The 20,019-nt window shown below is 60.0% G+C and overlaps 2 protein-coding genes across 6 annotated transcripts in view; one reads left to right on the forward strand and one right to left on the reverse strand.

Annotated features, from left to right (window-relative positions):
• Positions 1-1,769: 1,769 nt before the first annotated feature.
• On the reverse strand, positions 1,770-14,852 carry ALDH16A1 (aldehyde dehydrogenase 16 family member A1). 4 transcript variants are annotated; one of them, XM_006014932.3, is made up of 17 exons: positions 14,662-14,852; positions 13,248-13,350; positions 12,768-12,894; positions 11,770-11,948; positions 11,203-11,280; positions 10,799-10,983; positions 9,991-10,143; positions 9,668-9,864; positions 9,176-9,278; positions 8,874-9,010; positions 8,315-8,420; positions 5,914-6,080; positions 5,629-5,796; positions 4,225-4,429; positions 3,579-3,764; positions 2,200-2,325; positions 1,770-2,009 (listed from the first exon to the last, which is right to left on the reverse strand). In XM_006014932.3, the coding sequence occupies exons 1-17, from the start codon at positions 14,755-14,757 to the stop codon at positions 1,836-1,838; spliced, it is 2,490 nt and encodes an 829-aa protein (XP_006014994.1). In that variant the 5' UTR covers positions 14,758-14,852; the 3' UTR covers positions 1,770-1,835. The 4 variants fall into 4 exon arrangements, 3 of the variants coding, with proteins under 3 accessions (XP_006014994.1, XP_025052299.1, XP_025052309.1); XM_025196514.1 differs by having other exon boundaries at positions 14,344-14,805; XR_003092566.1 differs by having other exon boundaries at positions 1,870-2,009; positions 2,200-2,365; positions 14,344-14,808.
• A 164-nt stretch (positions 14,853-15,016) lies between these two features.
• The window catches only part of PIH1D1 (PIH1 domain containing 1), a 6,042-nt gene continuing 1,039 nt past the window's right edge, over positions 15,017-20,019 (forward strand). Inside the window, exons 1-9 of one of the 2 annotated variants that reach the window (XM_006014933.3) lie at positions 15,017-15,151; positions 15,273-15,406; positions 16,932-16,998; positions 17,431-17,616; positions 17,851-17,912; positions 18,302-18,386; positions 18,652-18,748; positions 19,717-19,767; positions 19,889-19,979. In XM_006014933.3, the coding sequence (XP_006014995.1) occupies positions 15,311-15,406; positions 16,932-16,998; positions 17,431-17,616; positions 17,851-17,912; positions 18,302-18,386; positions 18,652-18,748; positions 19,717-19,767; positions 19,889-19,979 (735 nt within the window). In that variant the 5' untranslated portion in view covers positions 15,017-15,151; positions 15,273-15,310. Of the gene's footprint in view, positions 15,152-15,272; positions 15,535-16,931; positions 16,999-17,430; positions 17,617-17,850; positions 17,913-18,301; positions 18,387-18,651; positions 18,749-19,716; positions 19,768-19,888; positions 19,980-20,019 lie in introns of those variants that run through there. The other variant, XM_025196541.1, reaches the window with a different exon arrangement.

Raw genomic sequence — 20,019 nt, forward strand, 5'->3', positions numbered from 1 at the left:
TCCCCCAACCCTTTGCCTAACCACAGTCTAAACAGTTGCAGGGAAGGCCAGAAATCCCCATGCGGGGAATCCCAGCTCCCCAAAGGGCAGGGCACCAAGCCAGGGATGTTCTAATGCCCGCCCCCCCCCCCCAACTCCATGGGTTTTAGGGTGTGTGTATGTGAGGGAAGCAGACAGGAGCCCCTGGAGGGGGACAGTACCCCCTGCTTTGGAGGGGCAAGACCCTGCCCCAACCCTGGCTCCCCACTGTTGCCCCATAGATCAGGGAAGTGGGATGGGATGTTGGGGCAATACAGGGTATTGCAGAAAGCAGGTAGGTTTGGTTGGGAGGGGAAGAGGAGGGGGCTGAGGCTTGTCCCAGAGTGGCCCTGGTCCCCTGACTTATGCTGCCAGTCCCATGGCTCAAAGTCAGAGCTGCAGCAAATCCCCCACCCCCGGGCTGCAGTCCCCTACCCAGACTTCAGCGTCTTTCCAAGACCAGGCTTAGCTCACGCCTAGGAGCTGGTGGGGATGTTGGGAGCCCAGACACCTGGGTTCTCTCCCAGCTCTGGCAAGGGAGTGGGGTTGGGTGGGCCAGGAGCCCGGACCCCTGAGTTCTTCCAGATATGGGAGGGCAGTAGTATTGGGTGGGTTAGAGCAGGAGCACTGGGAGGCCGGACACCCGAGTACTCCCCCCGCTCCGGGAGGGGAGTGGGGTTTGATGAGGAAAGCAGAGGGAGACGCGTGCCAGGACACCTGGGTTCTCTCCCAGCTCTGGGACGGGGTGTGGGGGCTTAGAGCAGGGGGAGGGGAAAGGGGTTATTTGAGAGCCAGGACTCCTGGGTTCTCTCCAGCTTTCAGAGGGAACGGGCGAGTTAAAGCAGGGAGCTCAGCACCCACACACCTGGCTTCTCTCTTGGTGAGGAAGGGTCACGGGGGGGTGGAAGTCCAGATTCTTGGGTTTCCTGCCCTCCTGATGACAGCACTCACCTTGTCAGAGCTCGGGGTGACAGCCTGCAGCAGCAGGGACAGACACGGCTGTTGAGAGGAGTGGCTCCCGCCTTCGGTAAGGCGCACAGTTCTGGGAGGGGTTGGGCCCAGCACCCCCCCACCCTGGCTCCAGGGGGTGGGACGCACAGCCTGGCACCTGCCTGAGCCTGTCTGCAAGGCAGTGGCACTGGGGCATCCCCTGGACGCTGCCCAGCCTCGGTCCCAGCCCCAGCTCCTCCCCAGCCTGGCTGTGCTCATACCCTCGGAAATGGCTCACTTCCCTTCCCATTTCCCCTCCCCGCCTCTGCCCCACGCCCCCAATCTGGCTGCCAGGGGGCACAGGGCACTCAAGGTTTTGGGACAAGAGAATGGAAGTCAGGATTCCTGGGTTCTCTCCCCAGCTCTGGGAAGGGCATGAGGTCTAGTGTGTTTGGGCGCTAATGGCTGGGCCCCCAGGTGGCACTTAGGGAAGGGGACTGCCCTGCCACCAGGGGGTGCCAAGTCGCAAGGGGCAGCTCCGTGCGCGCTCTTCACCTTGCTCTCCAGGACACCTGGGATTCCTGCCCAAGCCCTGAGGGGCAGAGGACAGAACCCAAGAGTCCTCGCTGGCAAAGGGAGTCCTGGGTGCCTGGACACCTGGGTTCTCTCCAAGCTCTGGGAGGGGAGTGGGGTCTGGTGCCTTAGAGTAGGAGCCAGAACTGGAGGTTCCCTCTTCTCCCCACCTCCACCTCCCTGCCTCAGTTTCTCTCCTCTGCCAGTGCTCCTCCCATGGCCGACGCTCTGATGCAGGGGGTGGCGGGAACTTCTGAGCATATTTATTGGAGCCCTCGCAGGTGCTGGGGGCAGGTGCATGGGGCCCATATGGCTCAGTTGGCAAACACATCGCCCATGGGCACCCAGATGCTCTTGCAGTGGGTGGCCTGACTCAGGAACTCCTCGCCTGCTCCCTGAGATGGGTCCTCCCAGCACCGCCGGGCACCGCAGCTCACCCAGGTCCGCTTGAGGTTCCCAGCCGAGGCCCATTCCACCAACTGGGAGCCCTGCAGGAGACAAGGGGTTAATAAGGAGCCTCTCTCCCCTCCATGAGGCACCAGGCCTAGGCTAGGGACTGGCTGAGGGAGGGGAGTGGGGTCTGGTGGGTTAGAGCAGTGGGGCAGAGAGTCTGGATTGTCTCCCCACTAGCAGAATGGGAGGGGAGGGGAGGGGAGGGGAGGTTGCAACTGGCCTCACCTGCTGGGAGCCAAAGTACCAAAGGGCCTGGACGTCCTGATGCAGGGCCAGCGTCCGGGCCAGGTGGTCACGGTCACCTGTGATAACATTCAACACCCCCCCAGGGAGATCCGAGGTGTCCAGCACCTGGGCAGGGAGCAGACAGGACTGTCAGTGCCAGCTGGAGCTGAGGGGTGAAAACCAAGATGCCTGGGTTCTCTCCCAGCTCTGGGGTGGGGAGTGAGATCTGGCAGGCTACAGTAGTGGGGACTGGGGACCAGGACACCTTGGTTGTCAAGATCTGGGAGGGAACTGAGATCCAGCAGGTAAGAGTAGGGGAATGAGAAGCTAGGACACCTGGGTTGTTTCCCTGCACTGAAAGGGGGGTGGGATCTGGTGGGTTAGTGTAGAAGAGAGCTGGGCACCTGGATGCCTGGGTTCCCTCCCAGCTCTAGAAGGGGAATGGAGTCTGTTTAGTCAGAGTCAGGGGAAGGCAGGAAGCCAGGACACCTGGGATCTCCCCCAGCTCTGGGAGGTCAGTGGGGTCTGGCAGGTGACAGCCATGGGGACTTTGGACATCTGGATCCTACCTATCCTCACTCTGGGAGGCGAGTGGGATGTAGTGGGTAGGAGCAGAGATGCTGGGAAAGTCCAAAGGAGCCTGATGTTTGGGTCAGGAGAGGAGAGTGGATATATGAAGCTGCTTCAAAGTCGGGCTTTAGGCAAAACCCCGGGGGGAGGCAGTGGGAAGAGGAAATGACCACATGCCTGGCGCCGTGGTGGGGTTCTCAGGCTACCGAGGGGCAGCTGGGCGCAGTTGGTCAGCAGGAGAGGGAAGGGGCAAGTCCCAACTGCTCCAACTCTTTTCATAATAAACAAGCGACTTGGCTTAGGCAGCAGCAGCCAGGGGTTGAAAAGGGTAAGGGGAACCACTGGGGAGGGAGTGGAATCCAGTGGGTTAGAGCAGGGAGCCAGGACGCCTGGGTTCACTCTCTGTCCTGGGAGAGGATTGTGGGGCAGGGAAGACAAGCCGCCTGGATTCTTTCCCCACTCTGGGAAGATTTGGGGTCAGGGGAGCCAGGACATCTGGGTTCTCTCCCTGGGTGGGAATTAGAAGTTGGGGAGGCAGGAAACCTGGGTTCTTCCCCAAGTTGGGGGGGGGGGGGGAAGGGGAGCCTAGACACCCGAGTTCTCTCCCAACTCTGCCCTTCCATTCCCCTACCCCAACCTCCGATTCCCCTTCCCTGCTGCTTCCTTTCCTCCTCCTCCTGGGTTTGGAGAGAGGCTGTTCCTTACTGGGGGTCTGGGCAGCAGATGGAGACCCTCCCACCCATAATCTCTGGCTCCATGAAGCACCATCCCCACTGGGCAGAGCCCATGCCACAGCCTGGGGGTAGTACCTGGCACAGCCCCAGGGCAGGCAGTGGGTAGCACTGGCTGGGGATGATGATCACGGCATTGCCCCATGCGACAGCTGGCGCCCACAGACTGATGAAGCTGAGCAGTGGGTTCTCGTCAGGGCACACGATGCCCAGCACGCCCAGGGGCTCCCGGAGCAGCAGGTTGGTGCCATACAAGGGGGTGTCCTGGGGGTGAAGGGAGCAGGAGGGAAGGCAGTGAAAAGGGTGCTGCCCCCACAAACCCACAGAATGGTCCTATACCCATCATGGGTAGCCTTGCCCACACTATGCCCCACCCTCATAAGCCATGCCCCCATGGTTTAGCTTCTCTCCCCACAAAACCCCAACCTTCTGGCTTCCTCCCATCCTGCTCTCTGCACCCCCCCTCTTCCCCCCCAACACCTCTCCCTTCACCCACAGCTCTCTCCATCCAATCCCCTCCCCCAGTCACCCCTGACCCCTGCCAGATCCCTCTGATCCAACCCACCAGACCCCATGACCTTCCCAAAAGTGGGGAAAGAACCCAGGTGTCCAGCACCCCTTCTGTGGGGGAGGAGCTACCCTTACACCTGGATGGGTAACTGCCTTTAGGGGTATTCTGCTGCCCATAACCCCCCTGCCCCCACCCCAGCCAGACCCCACCCACCTGCAGGCCCCCCCCATGCTTGTCGCAAGAAGCTGCCCAGTGGAAGAGGCGCTCCAGGCTGAGCTCCACCTCCCAGGCAGCCTGCTCAGGGGTCACCCCCATCAGTGCTGCCAGCTCAGCTGCCAGCTCCGCCTGCCGCAGCCCCAGATTCTCTGCCATGTAGAACAGCACCTGTGCCCGGGCGTGGGACGACCGCCCCCTCCACCTGTGGGGAAGCAGCTGGGATAGGACCCTGGTGTCCTGGCTCCTCATCCCTGACAGACCTGAGCTAGGAAGGAACCCAGGCATCCTGGCTCCCAGACCCACCTGCTTCCAAGAACAGGGATGGAACCCAGGTGTCCGGGATAGACCAAATACCTTCCTCCAAGAGCCAGGAAAGAACACAGGCATCCTAGCTCTCCAGCCCCAGCAGACCCACCACACCTCCAAGAACTGGGATGGAATCCAGTTGTCCTGGTCCCTGACTCCATGAGCTACACCACACCCCACCTCTCCAAGAGCTGGGACACCTAGCCAGGACTAGTTTCCACAATGCTCCAAGGCAAAGCACTCATCTGACATACTAGCCCCTGACCCACCCAGCCAGTGCATTCTTGGGAGATGTAGTCCCAGCAGGACACCCAGGCCCCCTTGGCAGATGCCCCCCTTCCCCTCCATTGGTCTTTTGGATGAGGATCGGCTGATTTTCAGTCTCATTGTCACTGAAAAGAGGCCGTTTCCCAGGGGTAACCTGCCCATGTTGCCCCATTTGGCGTGAAGTACTAAGGGGAGGAAGGGGAATAGCACAGAGATCTCCACTCCTCATGACAGCCACCCCCAAGGCTGTGGCCTTCACAGGCTCCCACAGAAGTGATAACAGCCCAGCAGTGCCTCCCCCATCAGGGTTCAGGGACAGGGGAAGTCAAGGGCCAAGATAAGAGAGGCAGAGGACAGGCCAGGGAGGTGCTGGGGTTATCAGGGTCCTGGCACTGGCCTCGAACCTTCTAACCCCTGGGTCTTAGGTGGGCACTGGGGACCCTGGCTGCGTGGAGGCACCCATCTCACTGCATGGGAAGGGAAACTGAGGCAGCATGGAATGGGCACAGAACCCAGGCATCCTTGGATCCCCTGCTCCAACACTCTCAACTCTGGTCCTCTCTCAGAACTGGGGCAGAACCTCCTCCCTTCGTAGAACCAGGTGTCCTGGCGCCCAGCCCCCTACCTAACCCACCAGACTCCCCTCCCCTCACAGAACCCAGGTGTCCTGGCTCCCAAACCCACAGGTTTAATCCAGACTCCCCTCTATTCCTAGTGCTGGGGACAGAACCCAGGCGTCCTGGCTTCCAGCCCCCTGCCATTACCAACCAAACCCTGCTCCCCCATTCAGCACTGGTCGAGAACACAGGTGCGTCCCTGGGGTCTCACCCCGGTGCTGCCTTGTGTGCAGCCTCCACAGCATTGCGGATGTCCTTGGCACTGCCATCAGCGATGTATGCCATCAGATGGCCGGTGGGGTCGAGGATGGGGCGGGAAGACAGACCCTCGGAGCGCTTCTGGGCCCCCCCACAGTACAGCTTATAGGTGCGGTCCACGCTGTGGAGACCCAAAGACAGGGAGGGAGGAATCAGTGGCCCCTGAACCCCCCACTTCCCCTGCACTGTGCTCCACCCCAGAGCTGGCTACATCTCAGTGCCAGCCAGGGGTTGCTACCTTGGTCTGTGTGCCTCCTGAGTTGGCCCACTGTGGGGGTCCTTGGCCTGCCCAGGCACGGGGAAGGGAGCTGCACTGCTGGAGGCAGCAAAAGTTTTGTAGTTCATGTCTGTAGCTCTGGAATGGATCCGGCTCTCCCAGCTTGGCCGCACATATTCATACAGGCCCTAGAGGGGAAGCCAGGGCCAGCTGGGTCATAAAAGCATAGAGAAGTCTGGCTGGAAGAGACCTCCAGAGGGCATCCAGTCCAACCCCCTGCCTGAGGCACAATCCTCTCTATCCAAGCCATCCTGTACAAATCCATAATCTAACCTCTTTGTAAAACTGCTGTCAACCCTGACACAAGACACCACAGCTCAACCTGCCACCAGGTAAAGCAGGGGAACCATAGCAGCCAATATCTTGCTGATGCTCCCCCACCCACCCTGGGGAAAACAGGGGCGGGGAGTCCTTTCTGACCACAACTTTCAGGATCAGTTTGACCCTGAGCAAAGGGGAAAACCCTCTTTTCATGAACTTTTGGCTTGAAGCCAGCAGGAACACTGGCACAGCCCAGTCAAAATCCCCAGCTCTGGCTGCAGCCAACACCCAGTGCCTCTGAGGAAGGTTGTTCATAGATGTTTGGGTCGGAAGGGACCTCAGTAGGTCGAGTTCGACCTCCTGCCATGAGCAGGAAAGGCGCTGGGGTTAGATGACCCAGCCAGGTGCATGTCTAGCCTCTTCTTAAAGACCCCCAAGGGAGAGGAGAGCACCACCTCCCTTGGAAACCATTTCCAGATTTGGGCAACCATTTCAGTTCCATAGTAGGTAGGGTCGGAAGGGACCTGAGCAGATTATCAAGTCCGACCCCCTGCCACAGGCAGGAAAGAATGCTGGGGTCAAGCGACCCCGGCTAGGTGATTATTTAGCCTCCTTTTGAAGACCCCCAGGGTAGGAGCGAGCACCACTTCCCTTGGAAGTTGGTTCCAGATCCTAGCCTCCCTGACTGTGAAGTAGTGCCTCCTGATATCTAGCCTGAACCTACTCTCAGTCAACTTATGGCCGTTATTTCTTGTTACTCCCGGTAGTGCTTGGGGGAACAGGGACTCTCCCATTCCCTGCTGGTCCCCATTGGTAACTTTATAGATGGCCACCAGAGCCCCTCTCAGCCTTCTCTTGTGGAGGCTGAACAGGTTCAGGTCCCATAGCCTCTCCTCATAGGACCTGCTCTGCTGCCCCCTGACCATGCGAGTGGCCCTCCTTTGGACCTTCTCAATGCTGTCCACATCCCTCCTGAAGTGTGGCACCCAGAACTGGATACAGTACTCCAACTGTGGCCTGATCAATGTCACATAGAGGGGGAGGATCAACTCCTTAGACGTGGTTGTGATGCATCTGTAGATGCATGACAAGGTGCAGTTAGCCTTCCTGACCACGTTCTCACATTGGTGGCCCACGTTTATCTTGGCTCATTACCATAAAGATGTTCTTCCTGATGTCCAACCTAAATCTGCTTGCTGTCAGTCTGTGGCCATTGTTCCTAGTTACTCTAAGGGGTGCCTTGGTAAACAGAGCATCTCCTATTCCTTGCTGCCCCTTCCTCCCCCCCCCCGATGAAGTGGCCACAAGATCACCTCTCAGCCTTCACTTGCGGAGGCTAAAGACATCCAGGTCCCTTAGTCTCTCCTTGTAGGGCTTTGCCTGCAGGTCCCTAACCATATGAGTGGCCCTCCTTGGAACCCTCTCAAAGTTGTCTACATCCCTCTTGAAGTATGGTGCCCAAAACTGGACGCAGTATAAACACAGTCTGACACTTGTAGCAGAAAGAAGGGGGGGGCGGCTAGAATCCCTTCCCAGTCCCATGTGGCCAGCAACAAAGCCCAGAAGCCTAGGAAACCCCAAAGCAGAACACAGGCAAAGCTACACCTAGATCATCCCTGACCAGTGCCTGTCCAATCTCTTCTTGAACCCTTCAGTGAAGAAGAGTGCACAGCTCCCTTAGGCATCGAGTCCACTGCCCCACAACAAAGACATTTCCCCTGGTATCAAATCTAAACCTGCTTTGTTGCAACTTCATACCACTGCTCCACATCCTACTCTCTACAGCTAGAGAAGAGATACTCTCCCTCTTCTTTATGGAAGCCCTTCCAGCGCATTAGCCTCTCTCTAAAGTCTCCATGTCCTTCTTGAAATGTAGAGCTCAAAACTGCATACCAGGTCCAGCTGTTTTGGTAACTCCTCCCTCCCCCAATCTTGTGCCTTGCCCATCTCCCACAGGCCCATCCCAGCCTGGCACCCCCACCATGTGCCCTGCTTCTCCATGCCCCATCCAGCCAAGACACCCCTACCAGCCATGACCTCAGCCAGAGCCCCTGCCAGCCCACTTCCTGCCCCCCCACCAGACCCTCTGCCCCTTTCTTACCTCTTTGCCCCCACTGCACCCGAACCCACTCTCCTTGCAGCCTCCGAAGCTGGCAGCTGCGTCATACATGCTCTGCCCGTTGATCCAGACTGTGCCAACCTGCAGGCTACATCAGAGCCAGGCATGGGTGGCCAAGATGGGAGGGACCCCCAGATTGCTCCCCCCACTGCAAAAAAGCCCCTTGGGGTAGAAAAACCAGAGCTTGACAGAACAGATTCACCTGGGAGTGGGGGGGGGTGAACCTGGATCCTAAGTCTCAGGAATGGATTCACTTAGGAGTGGGGAGGAGGGGGGAAGTGCTGGACCTGGATCCTCCTGGATCCCCAGAATGGACTCCCCTGGGAGCCAAGGGAAGGGAGACCTGGAGCCAGATCTGTGCAGCTCCTGGGAAAAGATTTTCAGGGGGTTGGGGACAGGGACAGGCCTGGGCATAGGGAAGAGAACTGCACGGGCAGGGTTGGGGGGGCAGCTGGCAAGAGTGGATCACTAGAGCCACCTCCCCCCCTGCTGGATTCCCTCCCTCCCTACTACAGAACCAGAGGGGCTGATCGGGACTGACCTACAGGCCACCTCCATGGCCAGGGGCAGTTTCTCGGTCCAGATGCTGGCAGCCAGCCCACCTGGGGTGCTATTTGCCAGGGCAATGGCCTCCTTGGTGGTCCGGAAAGGCAGTACCACCAGCACTGGCCCAAAGACCTGAGGTGGAAGAGGAAGGAAGAAAGGTTTGGTTGGGGAGGCTGGGGAGGACAGGAAGGCTCAGAGCCCCTGGGGCCAGGCTGAGCAGCTGCAAACCCCAGCCTGAACACCAGAGGCACCTGTTCCCCACAAAGGGCTGAGGGGCAGAGCTGGGATGCCCCCTACCTCCTCCCGGACGCAGCGTGAGGTGGTGTCTGCTTCAACGATCAGAGTTGGGGGATAGAAGGACCCTTGTGCTGGGAGGGCTGGCCATGATTGGAAGACCTTGCGGGGGAGGGGAAAATGTGAGCCTCAAGGAGAGAGACAACCCCCAGGCAAGGCTAGGACCCAAGCACCCAGGCTCCTAGCCCCTTTCTACTGTAACCCAGCAGGCCCCATTGCTCTCCATGAGCTGAGGAGAGAACCCAGGTTTCCTGACTCCCAACTCTCTGCTATTAACCCACCAGACCCCCGCCCCCACCGCTGGGACAGAACCCAGGTATCCTTGTTGTCTAGACCCCCTCCCCCCTTCCTTCATCTACTGAAGAAACCCCACAAGAGGACCCTGCTGTGCACAAGTGCCCAGGGGCACATACTGGTGCACTGCACAAGTGTTCACGCAAAGGCAGACCCAACTCACACAGATGCCTCCCCCCCAGCTTCCCCGCTCTCCCCTGGGCCCCCTCTGCCTCTGCTTCATCCACGTGGGCCTGCAGAGCTGCCCGCCACACCTCGTCCACCAGGCCCCCAACATCTGTAGTTCTGTCCAGTGCCTCCCCCACACGTAGTGCTCCCAGCCTTGCCTTCAGCCGCTGCACCAGGGCCCCAGCCACGGTCTCCTGCACCAGGACGAGAGGCGCCCCTCCACCCAGCAACTGGGGAGGAAGGGGTTAATGGGACACCAGCGCCACCTGGTGACCAGAAGCCCTAGGCCCTGAATTGGCTGGTGCCCCCTGGAGGGGACAGGCCTTTTGCCTTCCCTCCCCTTCCCCCTGACTCACCAGGCCCCGGTGGGAGCTGAGGGTGTCTGTCAGCTCCGTGGCAGCGCTATCCAGGTCAGCCGACTCGAATATGAGGACAGGGGTCCTGCCCCCCAGCTGCAGGGAGAGCCTCTTCCCCAGTCCGGCTGTCATTTGGCGCAGGCTGCGGCCCAGCTGGGGAGCGGGGAGGAGGGGCAGGTGGCACCCAGCTTCCCCCTCGCCCCATGCACTCGCGCGCACGCATACACGCGCACACACTGACATTCTCGGAAACCTTCCCAGCCCTTGATCCTGGCTTTCCCCAAGATCTGCCTGTCTGCTGCACAGAGTCAGCATGGAGGCTAGAAAGCTCCCTCGCAGGCACAAAAGTCTCTGGGCCCTCATACAGTGCCCCCTCACATACACACAGAGGTCCCCAGGACCTCATGCAATGCTGCCCTACATACGGAGAGGTTTGTGGGCCCTCGTGCAATGCTGCCCTGTACACAGAGAGATCCTCAGCCCTAGTGAAACACCCCCCTGCACATGGAAGGATCCTCCAGTTCTCACGCAAAGCTACTCCACACACACAGACCACCTGTGAAGCGAATCCCAAAGCCTAGGTACAAAGCTCACTTGCACACATCACACCACAGCCACCTTCCCAGGACCCCTCATGCAAAGACCCTGTGTGTGGATTGGTGCTCCAGTCCTCATGCAAAGCTGCCTTGCACACAGGGGTGCCCTCCCCAAGCTCTCATGAAAAGCCACCGTGCACACCAAAGCAGGCGACCCCATAGCCCTCATGCAAAGCTGGTTCTCATCATGCAAACCCCTTCCAGGCACATACCTCAGCAGAGCCGGTGAAGGCTATAGCATCAACCCCAGGGTGGGTGGCCAGGACCCCAGCCAGTGCTTCGGCCCCTGCGATCACATTGAGGATGCCCGAGGGAAGCCCAGCCTGGGTACAGAGCTCAGCCAGCAGCAGGGCAGAAAGCTGGGCAGTGGGTGGAGCTAACACCACCACCGTGTTCCCTGGAGGGGGAAAGGCAGAGGGGGCAAGGGGGAAACCAGCTATACATGGGGGGGGGGACCCAGATCACCCTAATAAAGGGTAGGGGACCCCATACTGGGTGCTCAGGCTTGGGGATCCCCAGGGAACAGCCTCCAGAACTGGCAGGATCCCACCCATACGGGGCCTGGAGACATGCATATGGAGGGGGAACTGTCAACGTCCTCCCAATACACACCTACCCATAGCAAGGGCAGGGCAGACTTTCCATGCCAGCAGCACCAATGGGGAACCAGAGGGAATTATGGCTGAGACCACCCCTGAGACAAAGAGAGAGAGATTAGAGAGAACCAGGATGCCTGGGTTTTTTCCAGCAATGCTGGGAAGAGACTGGGGTCTGGTGGGTTCCAGCCAGAAGGGGTCTAGGATCCCAGATGCCTGGGTTCTAGTCCAGCTCTGGGAGTTTGCAGGGTCTAAGGGATCAGAGCAGGGGAAGCCTGGGAGCCTGGACTCCTGGGTTCTATCCCAGACTGGGAAGGAGAGTGGGCTCTGGGGGGGTTAGAGCAGGGGAAGTGAGAATCAGGACTCCTGGGTTCTCTCCCAGTTGTGGGAGGGAAGAGGGAATCTAACAAGGTAAGAGCAAGGAGCTGGGACACTCTGCTCAGCTGAGCCACATCTCAATAACCTAGTCACCCCATCTGTGTCCCAGTTTCCCCTTATAGCAGGGCTCCCTGCAGAGAGCAAAACAAGGGCAGAGGGCAAGTGACCCTGCTCCACCCAGACCCTGCCTGCTAGGGCTAAACACTCACCAAGGGGCTCCCAGCCCCCCATCTCCACCCGCATGAGCTGGGCCCAGCCTGCATGGTGGTAGAAGTGGCGGACAATCAAGGGCAGGTCACAGACTCGGGCCTCCGTCACAGGCTTCCCAGTATCAAGGCTCTCCAGGACCGTGAGGGTGTTCTGGTGCTTCTGAATCATCCGGGTCAGGCTGGGTAAAGGAGTTGCAAATCAGGATAAGGCCCCAGCTGGAGGTGGAGTGGGTCAAACATGGAGCAGATCTCGCTCTCCAGCAGAGGGAGCTGCTGGTCCTGGTCACATTACAGGCCACGGCCACAGGATGGCAACAGGGCACACTTCGAGACACCAGGCACCTCCTAGCCAGCATCCAATCCCAGTATACAGGGACTGGATGGGGGCGGTGCCAGGCCCCACGGCCCAATCCCAGTGCGGGAAGCTTAGGCGGGTGGGGGGGAATGCCAGACCCCTGGGACCCAACTGTGGTGCAAGGAAGGCTGGGGGAGGGGGGGCAGGGGGGGCTGGACCCACATGCCCCAATCCTGGCATGAAGGGGACAGAAAGTGGTGCTGGACCCACGTGACCCAATCCTGGCATGAAGGGGACAGAAAGTGGCAGTGCTGCCCCCCCATCTGGATCTCAATCCTGGTATAAGGAAATGGGAGAGGGCAGTGCTGAACCCCCAGGACCCAATCCTGGGGGACAGGAGGGGGCGGTGCTGGGCACCTGAGACCCAATCCCAGCACACCAGATGCAGTGCTGGACCCCCAGGGCCCAATCCCAGTATGAGGGGGGCAGGAGGGGGCGGTGCCAACAGGCACACCACCACACTAGGGGCATGGGCACAGCCCCACAGCTTGGTCCAGGCTACAATACAGGCTGTGGCCACTAGACTACAACACCCTCCCGCCACCAATGCAGATACAGTCCCCGCACTAGGGGCACTGCTCTGCTCCCAGCTGGCACGGAGGTGAGGGAGAGGCCAACCCCTTCCCCTGCACCCCCTGCTCACTTATACAGGTGCCGTGCTCGGGCATGGCAGGCCAGCCGGCTCCAGGTCTCAAAGCCCTTGGTGGCAGCCTGGACAGCGGCTTCCACATCCTCCCACTGGCCCTGGAGGGTGGTGGCCAGTGACTTGCCTGAGGAAGAGGGGAGGGATCAACAGAATGTGGGGGGTGGGGAAGAAATCACCCCACACCGCCCAGATCAACCCAAAGGCCTTGCCCCCTTGCCCCACACTCCACCCTCCTGCCGCCTCCCTCATACAGGCACAGTTCCCTGTAGAGAGCTCTGCCCCCTGCCTCTCACTGCCCAATATAGTCACACCCCTCCCACCTCCCCCAAGCCCCACACAGCCCACAGCTCCAGCCCGGCCCCTCTACCCACTCGCATAGAGCTCCCTCAGACCTTAACCCCCCATTCTTGAGAGGGTTTAACCCTGTCAGGTCAGAGCTAGGGGAAAGGGGTCCCCCTCCCCTGTCCAGGCTTTTACCTGTGGCCGGGCTCTTGCAAACCCATGTCTCCCGACCCTCTGGCTTGGACCACTTGCCATCTATGAAATGCCCCAAGCTCCGACCGTGGGCATCCAGCCAGGCCTTGGAGGGGAGTGGGAAGAGCAAAACAGGCAGTCACAGACCTCAAATCCAAACCTGGGATCCAAGGTCAAAGCCTTTGGCTACAGCTCCCAGCCTCTAGGGTCACCCCATTGTTGCCACCTCTTAGTAATGGAGTGTGGAATGCAAGTGTCCTAAGCCCTCTACTGCTCCTGACTCATGGAGTCTCCTTTCTGTGACATCACTGATAAGGTCACAGCTCCCTGTTATGAGAAGCATGGAGGGAAGCTGGGATGAGCTGTGACCTGGCTCTTTTTCAGTGAGGGGGGCAGGGAAGGCAGAGTCTTCTGTCTGAACTGCAGAGAAGGAAGGTAGGAGCCCTGGCAGCAGCTGAGGGAGCAGGGTGTAAAGCTCAGCGCAGTGTGGCCTGGGATTCAGGATGTCTGGGCTCACGCCCAGCTCTGGAAGGGGAGAGGGGTCCAGTGAGTTAAGAGCAGGGGAAGCTCGAAGCCAAGGTGCCTGGGCTCCCCCGCCCCCCACAGCTCAACCCGACAGCCTGAGCTCAGGCGAGTTGCACCATCTCCACGGCCCGCAGCCGCTCTGAGGAAACCTCTGCTGGGGTTTCTGTGGCTCCTGGGCATGGGCCTAGACAGGGGGAGATTGCACCCCAGACCCTGACCTTCACTAGCTGAGCCACAAGGCAGGGAGGGAGAGGCATTTGCTCCTGACTCCCCTCCCCACCCCTCACCCCCAGGGGCCCAGATGGCCTGAGTTCCTCTATCCCAGTCCCAGCCCTGGACTTGCTGACATAGCAAACTCCAGGCCACTTCCTTCCTGTGGGGAAGGAGAGGTGCACAGGCATGTCTGTTAGCAGAGTAAGCTGTGAGCTTAGGTTCATACAGAAACCGTCAGCTTCCCTCTGCTAGAGGGAGGCCGTTAAGGGCATTATGGGGAAGACAGGAGTTTCCAGCCCTGCGGAGGAGACCCCACCCCCATCCCAGGCAGGACCCAGGCCACCCCCACCAGCCCCTCAACCTGGTGCCGCCACAGCTCCTGTCCAGCAGCTTCCACAAGGCAGGGACAGGCTGGGGGGGGACCCAAGCATTGGTAGGGGGCGGAAAACTGATGGGACCCAGGCATCCAAGTCCCAGCCACTCCTGCCCTGGTCTAACCCAGCAGCCCCCACCCCCTTCCTAGGGTTGGGATAGAACCCAGGCGTCCTGCCCCACCCCACAATAGAACCTGGCTCCCCCCGATCCAGCCCATCAGACCCCACGCCTTCCCCTCAACCTGGTAAAGAACCCAGGCGTCCGGGCAGCCCCCCGGCCCCCCTGGAGGCGGGGCAGCCCTTACCTGGGCCGACCCCGCCCCCTCGCGCGCAGGCCCGTAGTCCAGGGCCTCGTAGATGCCCCGTACGGACGTGGGACCTTCCCCCGCACTCCCCGCCATAGGCTCCCGCCGGACTCTGCCCTCACGGCCAAGCACCCACTTCCGGCCTCCCAGAGACCATAGAGACTACGCTTTGATGGAAGGTCCTTAACTTCGAGGGATAGTGGCTTCCCATACCGGAAGTGCTGCCCCTCACATCCGGAAGAGCTCCCTCCAGCTCCCGGAAGTGTGGCACCTCCAGCACCAGGAATGGCACCTTTCAAGACCGGAAGTGCGGCCCGAACACCCAATGAGCGGCGCCCCGATGTGCAATCGTGATTGGAACTGGGGCTTGCTGGTCAGCTCCGCCCCCCCCCAGCGCAGCCCGCGTCCCGGAAGTTAAACCTCGCGCGTGCTCACGAGTATCGGAAGTAGGGTTCTCGGGCCTTAGCGACTGTTGTCAGGGGAGAGTGGGGTGAGGGCCGCCCGGACGCTTGGGTTCTCCCGGGGGGGAGGATGCCTGGTTTCCCTCCTGGTTGCGGGGTGGAAATGGGGGGGTCCTCTTCTGTTTCTCAGTTTCCCTTCGCCTCCGGCAGGTCCCTCCCTGCTCCCAGCCTGGCGCTTGGCTGCTGCGATGGCGGCGCTGACGGACAAGTCGCTGCTCTCGGCCGAGCTGGAGGAGGACAGGGACGGGGACGAGGACGAAGAGTTCCAGCGGCTGCTGCTGCAGGTCGGGAGCGGCTGGGGGGGGGCATGTGGTGTCGCCGGCTTTATGCGTGGGGCCTTGTAGGACGCCGGCCAGCCTGGCTCTGATGCCGCTTTGGGGGCTGTCTGCCGCGTTGATCTGCCAGGCTCACGGTGCGTACACTGAGGTGGGCGGCCTCCAGCATGGGCAGCCGATTGGGTGGGGCCCGGAGTGGGGAGCAGAAAGTAGAGCAGTGGATAAGGCAGGGAGCATGGGGCAGGGGCTGCAAGTAGAGCAGCCAAGCCAGCAGCCAAAACAGAGCAACCGTTTGGACAGGGAGCAGAAAGCGGAGTAGCGGGTGGGCAGGGGTTCCAAGGCAGAGCGTCAAAAGCAGAGCAACCGAAGGGCAGAGCAAGGGGACGAGGGTGGCACTGGGGGGTGGTGCTGGGTTGGCCTGTGGCAAGTTGGCCACACTGGTCTGTCCAACTGGCGGTCCCTCAAGGAGTTAAACTATGACCTGCTGGGTTTGTCCCTGAGCCGTAGCAGCTTCAGGACCCAAGGACCAAATGCTGCTGTCACTCCCCTGAACCTCTATTCCTATCCTCCCACCCAGTACTGAATGCAGGGCCTTTTGTTACATTTAACAATTAAAATTGGCATCAGGGGAAACATGGGGTGTGCCGAACGGCTGTGACATTCACCCTTGGGTTCCAGAGCTGGGCCAGTGGGTTGTCCTGCTGCAGAGGTGGGTCATCTATCCCATGGCCTGTATCTGGGCCACATGACTTGAGCTTTGCTGGTTTAGGTTATGAGCTTTATGGTAATTGTTTCTCTGCATCTGTTGAATCAAGTGGGGGCCTTGGAAAGGATTTTTCTTCCAGGTCAAGTAGGGGGGGCGGTGTTGCCTTGCTTGTTGTGGGGACAGTGTCTTCCTCCTTGGATCTCTCCCGCATGTGCAACAACCCGACAGTGGCCAGACACTGCTAGCCCTCATTCCCCTGCTTCCCCTGGGGCAGGTTTGGAGGCTCTTGGTATTCCTGGGTGATGGCCTTGTAGCTGTGTGACAGAGCTGTGGGGTAGTGTTAGGAGTAGGTTGGACCAAGACATGGATGGGACTGACCCTGCCTCAGGCAGGGGGGTTGGGCTGGATAGGACCTTTGGGGGGCCCTGCCAGCCCCACGGCTCTAGGATGCTGTGACAGGGTAGAATCAGCTTGGGGATCAGACCCTTTGGGATCCAGGAGCAGTGGTTCCCTTAGGGCCAGGGACATCTGGCATGATGAAAAGATTGGTCCATGGGTCCTGTTGGAAGTGTAAAGGGGTGGGGGAGGGGCAGGTCTGGGTGCTTTGCAGGATCTATGAAATCATTCTCATGGGCAGGACCCACTAAGGGGATCTTCAGGCTGGGGGAGGTGTTGGGGGTCACAGGCTGGGATCTTGCTGGGGTAGAACTTCACAGGCTCTCAGAGCATGTGTTGTGGAGGGAGTCTCCCCTGGGATCTGGTGAGGGGAGGGTTGGGGTGGGAGCTAGTGCCTTTCATGCATCACTGTCCCCCTCTCGTTCCTTCCAGGCAACGCAGAAGATACAGAGCACAATGCCTTCAGCTCCAGACTCCAAACCTATCCGGCCTCAGCCAGGTACAGTGCTGTCACCACAGAGAGCTCGGTCTGGGGCTTGGTGGTGGGGGAAGCCCAGCCCACAGTTTGAGGAACAGGGGGCTGTAGGTTGGGAGTAAAGGAGACCAGCAGGGCTAGAGGGGACAGGAGGCTGTGGATTGGGAGGGAGGGGCACTGGCAGGGCTGGGGGAGGGGGGGGAGGGGGCTGGCTGCAGTTTGGGAGTGAGGGGTACCACCAGCATTGGGGAGACCAGGGGGGATATGGGTTAGGAATGAAGGCTGTGGAGGTGGGTGGGTAAAGGGGCTCCAGGTCAGGAGCAGAAGCACTGGGGTGGGGTTTGCGTGTGCCTGTGTGAAGGAGTGAGTCAAGGGCACTGGTGGGACTGGATGAGGGTCCAGGGCTCCGGGTCACAACATAAGGACTTTAACCCTTTCTTCCACACCTTGCTCCAGGCTTCTGCATTAAGACCCATGCCAGTCCCACTGAAAAAGTCTTTGTGAACGTGTGCCGGTCTCCGCACATCCCACCACCTCCCGACCTAACTCCCCAGGAGCTGGAGTGTCTGATTGAGTCTGACAGTGCCTCGGCCTTCCGCATCCCCATGAGCCTGGGGGAGCCCCATGCCGAGCTGGACAAGAGTGAGTCATTCCCTCTCCACCACTTTTTCCCTGTGGCCCCCTTGTCTAACCCAAAGCCAGGCCCTCCCATGACCACTGCCCGGCTGGGCTTTACTGCAGCACTTCTCACTCCCCGCCCTGACCCCTCCTTAAAATCCTCTCTGCGGGTCTTTGGGGCCAGTGGTGAGCAGCTGGGAGAGGAATGCGCCTGCCCCTCTTTCCCCCATCAGGACTAACCAGTGTGGTCCATTGCAGGTGGGAATGGGTGCACTGCCTATGATGTGGTCATCAACACAGGCTTCTTCAATAAGCTGGAGGTGAGCACCCCCTTCTATCTGCCCCCCATGACCTGTGGCGCACATGCAGCCCGCCCCCTCAGTACTACGTTCCCAATGCACACACACGCAGCCCTCTCCAATACCATCTTCCCTGTCACACGCAGTATTTTTCTCTCTCTCTCACGCACAAGCATGAACCCCCCATGGTGCTCTCTGCACGCACGCACGCACACAGTACCCCCAGCTGGGGTGGGCAAACGAAGGAGGGGGGAGGTCCCAGCTAGATGAACTCCTTGGCCACAAGCAGCTATTGGAGCAATATGGAGAGCACAAGAGTAGAGGGATTGGTGGTGGGGGAGGAGCTGAGGTGGGTGGTACCTGATGCTGCCCCTGTACCTATATGGTTTCCCTTGCCCTGTCTGCACCAGGCCAACCTACTGTTCAAGGAGTTCTTCATCACTGTTGCCTTGGAAGGGCTTGCAGAGAAATACAGCACCAACATAAACCACCCAGGTATTGGCTGACAGGCTGCAGGGTGGGAGTGAAGGGCACCAGCAGAGCTTGGGGATGGGGTTGCTGGTAGGGAGTGAGTGACACTGGTAGGGCTGGAGGGAGTTGGGGCCCTTGGGTCAACTGAGGGGCACCAGCTGGATGGGTGCAGGGGGCTGCAGGTTGGGAGTGAGGGGCACTGGCAGGGCTGGGTGGGCAGGGGGTGTGAAGAGGGTGGTTTCCCCCTTGCCCATTCCCTCCTGTTAATCCCTTCCCTGCGTCTCTGCAGAATGGCTAGTGCTGAAGAACCGCAAATTCATGGGCTCGATCTCGGAGCAGACCATCCGCACCAAGTCCCGGCCTGTCATCCAGGAGATGGACCTTGAGTGAGCTGTGGGGGGAAAGGGGTCAGAAGGTCCCAGCAAATGCCAGGACCAACCCCCTGGGCCCACAGAGACCCCTATGGTCCCTTCTGTGACCCCCTCTGCCTCCTTGCTGCCACTCTCTCCCCCAGGTGGGATCTTTGCTTTACTTTGGCCCCATCTCCTTTAGGGCCTTCACTGACTTTTCCCTGTTGTGGCCCTACCTCCTGGCTGGGACCTGGCTCTCCCCCATTAAGGTGTTCTACCCTTCTCTGACTCTGTCTCCTCTGCATCTCTACCCTTTTTCCTATTACCACAGCCTCTGGCTCCACCCACCTGATTTTTAGCCCCTCCTTCTCATACAGTGACCCCTCCCATAAACAGACTCCTTATCCCACTTCCTCCTGTGATTTCCTCCTCCCTCCCCCACCCCTGCCTTTTCCTCCTATGACTCTGCCCCCCCATCTCCCCTCTGGAGTTCCCAGAGCCCCATGCATCCTTTCCCTGGTTTGGGCCTCTGTGATGCCTCCTCTGCCCTGGGTGGGATTTCCCCTTCAATGGTGTTTGCATCAGGACCCATGTTGTGCCCTCTCTGAGCAGTGCTCTAGGGCCCCTGCTGCCTGGGCACCATGCAGCCCCCAGGATGTTGGGTGCCTGCTGGGTTAGCAACGTGGGGAAGGAGGATGCAGGTTGGAATTAAGGGTAACCGGCAGAGCCTGGGGGGTTTAGGGGGCTGTGGTTCAGGAGTGAGGGGCACCAGCAGGGCAGGAGGAGCTGTGTACTGGGGACTGTGGAGCTGGGGCCAACATGATGGTCAGACTGGTTTGAACTGGGAGGGGGCAAGCGTGCTGCGGGGGAGGGATGCTGTGTGCATGTCCGCATACGGGGCCAGCCTCTTTTGAAGGGTTCCCCCTACCCCACCCAAGAACAAACATAGTGCAAGCAAGTGACTAGAGGGCAGGGCCTGAGCTTGGTCTGTGTCTGTCTTGCAGCAAAGCTGGTGAGACCCAAGAGACCCCCATGGAGCTGTCCCATGCCCAGAGGTAAGAGGGGGGGGGATCTGGGCTGGGACTGGGTGGGGGACAGCTCCTGGGAGGACAGCCAGGGACAGCCCTGGCCTGTGCTTCCTCCTCAAACTTCTCTCCGCTTCCCCTGCACCTGCAGCTTCTCCGTGGTCCCCAAGTTCACCATCCGGGCTGAGCCACCAGGAGGGCGCCCTAACTTCCTGCATGCCGAGATCCACCTGCCCCAAGTGGTGAGTTCTTTGTGGGGGAGGGGCACAGCCCCTCCTCCCC

Source organism: Alligator sinensis, unplaced genomic scaffold, assembly GCF_000455745.1.
Source record: "Alligator sinensis unplaced genomic scaffold, ASM45574v1 scaffold647_2, whole genome shotgun sequence".
Lineage (NCBI taxonomy): Eukaryota > Metazoa > Chordata > Crocodylia > Alligatoridae > Alligator > Alligator sinensis.

Coding starts and splice junctions, on each gene's coding strand:
- ALDH16A1 (XM_025196514.1), bottom strand. CDS start 14,448: ATGCCTGGGTCCCATCAGTTTTCCGCCCCCTACCAATGCTTGGGTCCC. Junction 10,984..11,202: donor CTGCCCTGCCCTTGCTATGG/GTAGGTGTGTAT, acceptor TTCCCCCTCCAG/GGAACACGGTGGTGGTGTTA. Junction 8,421..8,873: donor GCCATGGAGGTGGCCTGTAG/GTCAGTCCCGAT, acceptor GCTCTGATGTAG/CCTGCAGGTTGGCACAGTCT.